At 41.7% G+C, this 11,660-nt stretch overlaps 1 protein-coding gene across 10 annotated transcripts in view; it reads left to right on the top strand.

The window, feature by feature from the left end:
* cacna1aa (calcium channel, voltage-dependent, P/Q type, alpha 1A subunit, a) overlaps positions 1-11,660 on the top strand; it is an 88,386-nt gene that overhangs the window by 12,360 nt on the left and 64,366 nt on the right. For all 10 annotated transcript variants that reach the window (XM_076982325.1, XM_076982324.1, XM_076982322.1 and 7 more), the window contains exons 2-3: positions 3,115-3,220; positions 3,589-3,728. In XM_076982325.1, coding sequence (XP_076838440.1) covers positions 3,115-3,220; positions 3,589-3,728 — 246 coding nt within the window. The remainder of the gene's footprint in view (positions 1-3,114; positions 3,221-3,588; positions 3,729-11,660) is intronic.

The following is an 11,660-nucleotide window of genomic DNA, read 5'->3' as shown; positions in this document are numbered from 1 at the left end:
GAATGAGTCCTCTAGAGGGCTGGACATGAGCCAAAAAAATATCCCTGTTCACTCTTCTTCTCCACGCAGTACGCTCACCAAATCCAGAGAAACACCTGCATACGTTATACAAAAGTGAAAAGTTAATGATTTTTCACAATTTTTTAATGAAACCAAACCTACGTCTGATTTTGTGTAACTGATTAGACGATCCAAAAATCTTTGTGCTGCGTGTAGTCAAGCTGATATGATTATCAGTAGGAGTTGGAGATGGGTGGATGAGATGCATGAGATGCCACTGGGATAATAATAATCACTTATCGGTGCAGTATAACAATCACGAGATGGGAGGCAGGTCAGAAGGACTGGGCCAATGAGAAGAGAGGGGAGGTGGCCACATCCTCTCATTGGCCCAGTCCTTCTCCTGGCCCGCCTCCTGCTTCATCTCACTGGTCCAGACCTTCTAGAGTTGGTTTTGTTACCTGCCAGTGTATTATACCTCATCCCTCCATTTCTGCTACTGTGTGTGTGAGTGTGCAGGGCAGTGCGTAAGCACCTGCTGACGGTGCAGGCGGTGTGGAGATGTGCAGGGTGGGTGTGGTTGTAGGGGACCGCTGTCATGTGTGTCTGAGAGAGAGGGGGAGGTGTGTTTGAAGGGTTAGTCATCAGAGCACAGTCGGAATACATTAGTCAAGCACTAATGTCTGTCCTCATGTCATTCCTTGCTATGACCTTTTCTATTTTGTGCTGTTTTCCATACAGCCTCATAACAGCGTGTGTTGTCAGATCAGTCACTGCACAGGAGGTAATGCTTATGTTTTATGAGGAAAGGTCCCTAGAGTCTTTAACACACACACAAAAAAAACACAGCTTGCCTTTGCATCCCTGTTGTTTATAACATGGAAAGGAATTGGGATACATAATTGAAGGCTTTTGGCAGCACAGATCACAGCAGTGTTCTTACTCTCTTTAAACAGACACCTTTTCACAGTGGTGGAGAGGTGTGCTTTTCAAAGCACGCCTATAGAAACACAGACACACACACACACACACACACACACACACACACACACACACACACACACACACACACACACAGCGGTCACATCACAACGCGGCCATATCAGACAGTGGCAGCCAGTGTGGAAGGGCCAGGATATTCATTCATCCTACAGAGAGGAGTGCTCCACTCTTTAATCTCTCCATCCTGCTAGGCACTTCTGAAAGAGAGGTAGCTGAATTTCCAGCAGTCTCTCTCTCTCTCTCTCTCTCACACACACGCACACACACACACACACACACACACACACACACACACACACACACACACACACACACACACACACACACACACACACGCACACACACACACAAACACGCACACAGAGTGCTCACATGTTGACAGGCGCAGAGAGGGGTTGGTATAATTATACATGCCTGTGAAAACACACAAATACAATGTTATATAAACCCTGTAGTACGGAGTCACAGAGCACCGCCCACCTGTCTGCACCCTTTATCTCTCTTTCACTCTGTTATGCTGTCTCTCCTTCTCTACATCCCTTCATCCTCCATGTTTCACTAACTGTACCTTCCCTCCCACTACCCTTAAATTGTGTATGAGTGTGTGTGTGTGTGTGTGTGTGAGTGTGTGTATTTGCGCTGCTTGTGTCTTAACTGAGTATCTACAGCTTTCGGTATGCATACTCACTCCCAGTACAATTGTAATGAAGACAAAGATGCATGACAGCTTGAAACACATATAGATCCCAGTATGTGCTACATCCGGCTACGTACACACACACACGCACACGCACACACACACACACACACACACACACACACACACACACACACACACACACACACACACACAGCACCAATGATAACTGGAACTGTGCCATCAATTCAGGGCACGTGTGTCTAATGAAGAGGCATTTAAAGCTTTCAGAAGGTGTCACAGTCTCTCTCTATCTTACACACACTGTACCCTCAAGCACAAAATGTATACATTACTTTAGCATGGATAAACACCAGGTGTGTGTGTCTATATATATGTGTGTGTATATTTTGAAGATAAAACCTGCATTAGGGTTGTGCAATAGCTCAGGATTTGATATGAGGAGTTGTTCTATAACATGGTGGCCTCTGAAAGATCAAGTGGTCAAATTTCATTTTAAAAAATTATACTGTAAAATTATACTGTAAAATGATACTGTAAACTCCACAGTAAGCCATTTCAGTGATAATATCATTTTTCCTAGTGGTTCTGCATAACAAAAAAAAATGCACGCAAAAGAAAGATATTGTTTATTGGAGTGCAGTTGCAGGTGAATCCAGAGAATAAATGACAAATAACATATATGGAGATGTAATGTATGAAAACGAGTTAACACAGACACACTTTACCCTTTTTTTTCACAGTTCCCTGATAAGAAATTCAGTTTTTCTGTTATTTCTACCCTGTCTAACAATGTTGAATTCTGTACATAAATGCTGAGATGATTTCAAAGAGCACCTGGTAGAAAAATCTCAAAATGAATTTAAGGTGCAACATGGACCATCGATGGAAACCTCTTTCACACAGGGCTTGTAAATAATTATTCAACGTCCATGTTGTTCCATCTAGTGTGTTCTGATTCTTCCGATTCTGATGTCTGTTTCATGTCTGTTTAAAGAGTTTGCATTTGGAAAATTATACACAAGATAGTGGAAAACAAATGTAGACAGTGGCAAGAGAACTCTTATAATTGTGTCCATAGTGAGTTATGTCTTGCAAGATCCCATTATAATGCATGCTTTAACCGAGAGGACCAGTAGTGGAATTCAATTCAGATGTCATTAAAAATTAAAGCCTAATTTGTGACATTTTATTGCAGAAATGTAAATAAATAGCAGTTAATTTAAAAAAAGACAAGGAAACATAGGTGAAATAGGTAAATGAGTCTTGCCTGTATACTCATTCCAACTTTAATTTTGTCCCTGAGAGAGGACTGTGAGTTAGGGAGATCAGGCTCCCCCTTTGAAATGAAAGCATTTGGACTCTGAAGGTCCAGATGAGTTGTTTAGAATGAGAAGTGGTGTGATCGTTTGCTTCCGGGTTCGCTAGTCTTTTCCTTGACCTTTGCCCCTCACTCCATTTGAGTACATGATCCTGGCCACCATCATCGCCAACTGCATTGTCCTCGCACTGGAGCAGCATCTTCCCGACAATGACAAGACCCCTATGTCTGAGCGTCTGGTGAGTTCTGTGTGTGTGTGTGTGTGTGTGTGAGTATATGAGTGGATGTGTGTGCTGTAGCTGAGAATGCTATTTTATCCATTGTTAGCTAACTATGTTAAATCTCTGTGTCAGCATTTCATTCATTTATTGTGGCCCATAGGAGTTTTTATTTCATGTTGTTAAATTACAAATTTGACCTCTTTTTCAGTACTAGCCTGCTTTATATATTTAGCTAATACTACTTCCTAGTGACTAGTAACTCTCCCGAAGAGTTACTGGTTAATTTGAAGCAAAGCCTTGCTATTTCTTTGTCTCTCTCTCTCTCTCTCTCTCTCTCTCTCTCTCTCTCTCTCTCTCTCTCTCTCCCCTCTCTCTCTATCCCTCAGGATGACACAGAACCCTATTTCATTGGCATCTTCTGCTTTGAGTCCGGCATTAAGATCCTGGCTCTGGGTTTTGCCTTTCATAAGGGCTCCTACCTCCGCAATGGCTGGAATGTCATGGACTTCGTAGTGGTGCTAACTGGGTAAGTTCATAACACGCACACACACACACACACACACACACACACACACACACACACACACACACACACACACATGCAAACACACACACACACACACACATACACACATACAGTAAACTATATTTAGACCTCTGCATGCTCATACAGACCTACGAAGCATAGTATGATGCACTGTACAGTATAACTATGTCTAGGAGTTTTTTAAGAGTTGTTTGTTTGGTTATGTCTGTATTTGTTATTTAATGATATTTGCTAAATATTATTCTTGTACTTTATCTATTTGTGGTACAGCTTGTGTTTAGTGGGTGTGTGAAAGAATGAGAGATGTTTTAGGCAGTGCTGTGTTTTCATGCACTAATGAGCTCCTGGTGGGTAAGATCAGAGCAAAAGTGAGGAGACTAGCACACAGCCAAGAGACATCAAAAATCCCCCCCCACACCCAAGCACACAGATGAGAGGCATGGGGTAGCATAGGGTAGCATGTAAAGTTCAGATGGGAGATGTCATGGGGAGTTTTGGAAGGAACATTAACATGAGGGAAAAATAAGAATGAGAAAGAGAAGGTCTGTTCCACTTGACCGCACGCCTTCTTCCCCACACCTCCATATCCTCTTTACAAACTTTTAGAGTCCTTCTAGTTGGGAGTTTTGCAAGGAAGTAGCAGACAGATGTGTATATGCAATACCAATGTGTCCAATGTGGACTCACACACTGAAAATGTTCATACTTGACTGTGGCTGCAGACACCTCAAATGACAAGAATGTACCCTATACAGTAAATATTCAAAATCATTTGGAAAAGCAGCAAATACATGTTAGCTTCACCCCAATTATATCCAAGTGATGTAAAAAATAAAAGAATGAACTTCAATTAACAGTCATAAAGTAGTACTATAAGGACTGTATTGTTTTTGGAACATAAAATTGGACCTTAATCTAGAAGTGCAAGATACTTCTCTACTTCATCAAAAGTTTTTTTTCCCCGTTGCTAACTGCACTTTGGAAATTAGCACCTGGTTGCATCTTTACAATCGTCGTAATTTGGCATGTGGTCCATCATGTCAGTGCGGACCTCTTCGGTAGGCCATCATAAAGGCTTCTGCGACATTCATTTGGAACTGCAGTAGATCCCGTGTGTACTACTCAGGAATACCCTGGTATTGTCTCTTCAATACTCAAGCTAGCTGTTCACTGTTTTCTGTCCTGTACAGACTTATCAGTTGATCAAGTTTGTACAGACCACCATCGGCGCAGATGGAAATTCTGAAGTGAGGGGGACCAAGCTGTACAATATATACGTTTATGCTTGTAGATGCTAGATTTCAGATGGGGTCAATATAAATCTGGAGGGGACATGTCCCCCCTGTCCCCAGTGCCATCTGCGCCCCTGCAGACCACCCACGACATGGCTGTATTTCTGCCAGTGGGGAACCGTCAGGGCCCTCTACGCCCTCTCAGAGGGCCTAAACTATTCTTAAAACATAAATATATATAATTTATCCAATTTTATTTTATCTTACAGTTTGACAATCGACATCTAAACAATTACAAAAATATAAGCAAATCAATTATTCAAGCGTGACTATTCAATCTGTGTTGGAAGGTGAGGGGTTGAGTGGAAGCCTGTGAGCCTGTGTCTCCCCCTATCAGGACTGTGATGCCCTCTGTTTGTTTACAACAGTTATAATTCAGCGCAATACCAGTTTCAAATGACAGCAAAATTGACCAATCATATCTTCCCTCTTAGTAGGCGGGATTAACTGTATGATAATTTCCGCCTGCTGTGGCGACGCTAGCTGTCGTTAGCGTACCACCGCTAGCTAGTTTAGATTCATTCCGTTGATGGCCTCGTGCGCGTTGTTTACATATTACGCTCCCAAGGAACACGGAGCTGTGAACCTTAATTTGTTGGAAACTTATTTTGCTTAAGAAGTTATCTAGTACAGATATTATTGTTTACTGCATTTCTAAAGCTGTACTGTCATCTCAATTTTCAATTTTTTTTTAATTGCAGTTAATTAGCAGAGGAAACAAATTTTTTACAGGGGGTGGATGGGAGCGGGCCCAGGTGTAATGGTCACGGTTCGCTACTGATTTCAGCACAACTTCAGGACGCTTGATTTTCATTGAGGGTCCTTTCTTCTTATCCCACCTTTCAACCCAATCTCCATTCTCCATTGGAAGCCATGACCACAGTACGATTATCAAACCACTTGGTTAACACCACCTTTCCATACCTGCTCCTGACCTTATCACAATTCCCTATTTGTCTTTTAGACATCTGTGTCACTCATGATTGGTAGGCTGCCAATGCAGGACACACTGTTCCAGCTGCATATATCTCCTTTGCCGCTAAGAACTCCAGCAGATTGTACATTGTGAAGAAGGTATCAAAGAAGATCTTGAGGTTTGGCTGTGCAGCCGTTGACACAGATGGGTAACCACTGAGGCCCGATGTCCTAAGATGGCCTTATCTCCCTCAAAAAGCTCTGTGATGGCACCCTGATATATAAGAAATGCTAGTGCACTTGAATGCTAGTGCACTTCTGCCACAAAGAAAGTAGAATTTGATGCCCCATGGTGAAGGCTTTGCTTTGATGTTGTAGCACGGAGCAATAGAAAGTTGCACTGAGAGGAGCAAGATTTATTAAGGGCAAATACACAATCATAGTCGTTTAAATGGTCGAGGGTCATATAGCCAAGACAAATAGGACCAAATCACTTGAACAGAAAGTAAAAACAGCCAAGCTGCCCACACAATTGAGGACGACATTAACAAACGGCACAGTGACCAACGACAAGACAAAACAAACACAGAGATTAAATACAGGAGTTAACAAGGCCTAACAAGGACCTAAACCAGAGACAGGTGAAACTAATAAAAAGAGCAGAGAACTAAATAAGGGGGCATGAAAACTGAAACCAAAACAAAGCACAAAGAATAACAAAAACATGGAAGTGAAGTAGGGAGGGACCAATCATGACAGATGTACTGGAGGCAGGAAACTTTCCCTCTGAATGGTACAATTTATTTGTCAATGCTGAGTTCCATTTACATGAAGAGTGAAAGACACTGTTTTCGCACACTGTCATACAGAGGCCTGTCTTTTGTTTTCAGGAGGCCTGTCATAATTGTTTACAATATGTAGATTAGAACAAAGCTGGAAAAAAACATCGTGGAACAGCCCAAGGTTTACACTTCAGCACTCATGTACTGATGCATGATTAAACCCCCTAACAGCACTTTGTTCGACATAGACATTTATCATTGTGGTCATCAGTTTAAACATCTACTGGGGAATGTATCGCTTGAAGTAGACACAAGAAGTTAATGGTTCAGTGATTATTGTGATAGGAGCTCCACAAGTAGACAGCATAGGAGTGTAAGGAGTTTGACGCCACTGGATATCGTTTTTTTCTTCGTCAAGTTAGCATAACCATTATCTTCGCAAAATAGGATAATTTCCATAGAAAACCTGAACAACCCTACAAAGCCTGAAGTTTTAGAAAATTTTTTTGATGCAAGTGACCACAAAGGAGCAGATACTTGCAGAAATTATAACTGGCTTTACTGAACAGTGGGTAAATCCAAACTCGTATCCAGAGACAGACGGAGATCAACAACCTGAATGATACAAGGTGTGAGCACACAATCAACTAGAAAAGGCCTGGTATGCAAGGAGGAAACCATGGCAATGCTAATATGATAAGCGCTCATCTTTTCTTCTCCGGACAATTGTTTTTCCAGATGTCCCAAACAGTCTGAAGAGGGCTTCATCAGAGAAAATAACGTTACTCCAGTCCTCTGCAGTCCAATCACTATACTTTCTGCAGAATGTGAGTCTGTCCTTGATGTTTTTCTCAGAGAAAATAGCTTCTTTACTGATCAACTTGACACCAAGCCATCCTCCATAAGCTTTTGTCTCATTGTGCGTTCAGATGCACTCACACCTGCCCTCTGCCATTCCTGAGCAAGCTCTGCACTGGTGGTGACCAGATCACGTAGCTGCATCCTCTTTAAGAGATGATGCTGACGCTTGCTCAACTTTCTTGGCGCCCTGAAGCCTTCTTCACTGCAGCTGATTCAATTCTACAGTTGAACCACTCTCCTTGAGGTTTTTGATGATTGGATAAATGATTGACTGGGGTGCATCTTACAGGCCACAATGTCCTTGCCTGTGAAACCCTATTTGATGCACCGTGTTTCCTTGGAGGTAACCATGGTTAACAGAAGAAAACTTAAAAGCACCACTACCCTTTTAAAGCAACCAATCTGCTCTTCTAATCAGCATGATAGAGTGATGTCAACTGTCTTGTCCTCTTTAGCCTTTTCTCCCAAGCTAACAAGATCATCACTGAAATTATGTTAGCAGGCCATTTTCGCTAGTTGTAGGTAACCCTCGGAGGTAACAGAATGCTTACATCTCTATAAAAAGGCCACAAAAAACCCACTAGTATGGAAATGCTAAAGGATGTAAAATGGCACCAAAGCAGTTTATAATGAGTCTGCTACAGTCTGCTCTTCCAAGAGTAGTGCATCAGCACCCAAACAGGGAAAGCCTGCAAAACATAAGCCAAGCAGAGTGAAGCATGAAGGAAATTAATGTCATAAATACAGGAACCTTCCTTGCATCCAAAACGGCAACACCCAGCAAATTATGCAAACCAACGCATGTTTGGGGAAAAGGGACTATGAATGAGATTAATGAGGAGTTGTGGATATTCCTCAGTCATCAGGCACTTGCTTCAAAAAGGTGAGGCTAATGTGACACAGGGTGTGTACATTATTATAAACCTACAAACATCCTTACTCAGTAAGCCAGCCATCACACATCTAGGGTTGAGTTTGGGGTATGTGTGCATATTTATCTGTCCAGTCATTATTATATTGTCTGTTTTCGGTATTCTTACGTCTCTTCTTTGACAGCACCATGTTTCTCAAGTGAGTCTGTTTTGGAAACCATGGAAACGTGCCGCAAAGAGCCACACAGTGTCGTAAAGCGCCACACAGCGTCGTAAAATGTTATTTATTTTTACGGTGGTTTATCAAATATTTATTATTATTTATGGGGAGATGGGCCGGTACAAATTCATTAAAGGGCCGGTTCTGGCCCGCGGGCCGCCAGTTGAATAGCCCTGGTTTAGGGGGTTGTGTACCAGCCATTAAACTAAAACTAAAACTGGGAGCAGTGCTCTACTGCATCAAGACTCCAAGGCACATTTCTTTATCTGTCATGCACAAGGTCAAAGAGGAACTCCTGCATGTGGAGAGGGTGTCGCTAGCATAGTGGATGACCCACCAGACTGGTACTCTGGAGTGGAAATTCCTAATAAGAATGGAATGCCCGGCATAAGGGTAGACCTAGCTAACCAGAATGAAGCAGTATGTAGAGAGAAGTCTATATTCCCTTCATTTGAGTAGACTCTAGGCATGCTGGCAAAAAACCAAAGTCTTTATTAAGTCTGATGCTAACATGGTGTTGGCAGATTCCCCTCATAACAGTGTCAGATAAATGTACAATTTGTACAAATGTACAAATGTACAATTCATTACACCTTTTAGATTTTTTAATGTCTTACATTTGGCAATGTCTCAGCACCTAAACACGTTCAAAGCAGAATTGTAGCAGAGGTCGCAGAAGGACTAGACAGGATTGTTTTCCATTGAGATGATGTGCTTGTCTGAGCCACAAAACAAGAGGAGCATGATGTAAATTTACACATGGTGTTATGAGTGATGTTGAGGCTTTCTGCTTTGTAAGCATTTTCTGATGGAAACTGATCATAAACCTGCTCTCTTGCTAAGAGCTCAAGCCTTGGACACTACGCTGGTGAATTTAGTGCTTCAGAATTAAGCTGATGAGATATTCATATTCAACAGTGAATGTACCAGGAAATAACTTGTGGACTGCAGAGCACCTCTTGGAAGAGTAACCTGCTGAAGGCCTAGTAATGCGTACACATAGATAATAGAAAGCATTAACATTTACAGACCTGCATACAGGAAACAACAAACCATGTGGAGCCAATTATGCCTACATAGATCGACGTGGCAAAAACTGAGAGCCGCCTTATTCCAAATTACCTCTTGGCCATAGATTATTGTTCTGGGTATGCTGAAATTGTTCACTCTCACAAAATGCTCATATGTCACTGTTCACCTAAAATCAATATTCTCTCAAAACGGCATTCCGGAGTTATTGATCACAGACAATGGGCTACAATTTTAAGATCTAGACTTTACAACCTTTGGGGTTTACTTATTTCATTAGAAGCCAAAATGTTTCCTCAAGCAAGTGAAGCAGAATCCTTTGTACTGATGGTGAAAAACCTCCTAAAGAAAAAATCATTCTTGTCTTACTGGTCCACATCTGTGCAATGAATTTAGCCCAGCTCATTTTCTCATGGGTTGATGCTTGTGGACCAATGCCAACTCTCCAGAGAAAATAGGCAAGAGCAAACTCAGGAACCTGCTATTTGCATTCCTACCTGCATCTCCTGCCCTTACAACCACAATGGGAAAAAAGTATGTACCGCAGTATGTATTCTTTATAAAAATAAAAAGAGAAATTATGCTAAAGATCAAAAGCTATAAGATAAAACAAAATGCTAATTCTTGTAAATATTCCTGGCATAAATGTTCTTTACATTGTAGCCTAAGAGATGCAGTTAAACAAATTGGACAATTAAGCAAAAAAAAATATTTCTGATACACCTGAGCTTACCTGAGTCTTGCAATGTAAAAAAAGAGAGGTAGAGATGTGGGATAATGTGTAGATATGGCCTAGGTGGGTGACGTAGTAAAATAGCAGATTAGGCAGGGAGTACGTGAGTGGGAGAGTGAGGAAAGTCACAGGGTGTTTCTCACTGCCAAGAACGTGAAGTACAGACTTGTTTTCTTGGGAAGAACGTTCTTGACAAGTTACCTTGCAAGATCGAACTCACGTGAACACAAAGATGGTGGACACCTTTTGAGATTTGCAGCATTAACAAGTATGTGTCATAATAACACCAAGTCAGGGTCATGTATGATATCTAAGATAAGATAAGATAAACCTTTATTGATCCCACGAATGGGAAATTCAGTTTCCCTACAGTCTAGAGACTTTTTGCAAATTGGTATGGAGATGATATATTCACATGACTATCACTATAGTTGTGATTCTTCCTCTGGGTCATTGTGCGTTATGGCAAAGTGTCTGTAGTACCAAACAAAAACGTCTCATGCCTTCTCAGGGGTGACCCTGTCAACTCATGAACTGGAACCTGGCGTGGCCTATGTTTCTATCTTGGTCCTGGCTCCACTCCTGCAGTGAGCCAGACTGTAGCAGGGTCAGGATGTGGTGTCAGTACCCTCTGTCCCCAAGAAGGAAGCCATCTGTCTTAATCACATGGGAAGGAGTATGCGATTGACATAAAGTGACATGTAAAAACCGATAGTGAATCCACGATTTGTGGAAAACACACTTATTAACTCTCCTGCCTCTTAACATTTTTTTCCTGCAAGCAAAAGACCACCGTGTTATTTCACGACTCCTCATGGATTTCACCACAAACCTGAGCTAGTTTAGATCTGGCTACGTTTCAAATCATTGGCGCGCGATAACGAACATAAAAAACGTTAGTTTTTAGTTCATGCTCCGCCACTAGCCTAGCTAACTATTATAGTTAGCTTAAGTGCTCTTCATGCGCATTGTGCGCCTAAAAAGGTTTTCCACTTGACATTTTCTCTATTAAAATTATGCTAGCTAGCTGTGTTAACCTAGCTAACTTTAATCAATCATTTTGAAGACAGCGGAGACGGTTGGCTAGCTAGCCAGCTAGGTAACTATGTCCTGCAGATATCTACTTAGAATGCTGGTGATAAGTCAGTCTGTTCCTATGAACGTAAATGAATGGAGTAATAATGCATAATGCAGTTGCTCCACAATA

This window comes from Brachyhypopomus gauderio, chromosome 2, assembly GCF_052324685.1.
Source record: "Brachyhypopomus gauderio isolate BG-103 chromosome 2, BGAUD_0.2, whole genome shotgun sequence".
In the NCBI taxonomy this organism is placed as follows: Eukaryota; Metazoa; Chordata; class Actinopteri; order Gymnotiformes; family Hypopomidae; genus Brachyhypopomus; species Brachyhypopomus gauderio.
This window is presented reverse-complemented; position numbering and strand designations above follow the sequence as displayed.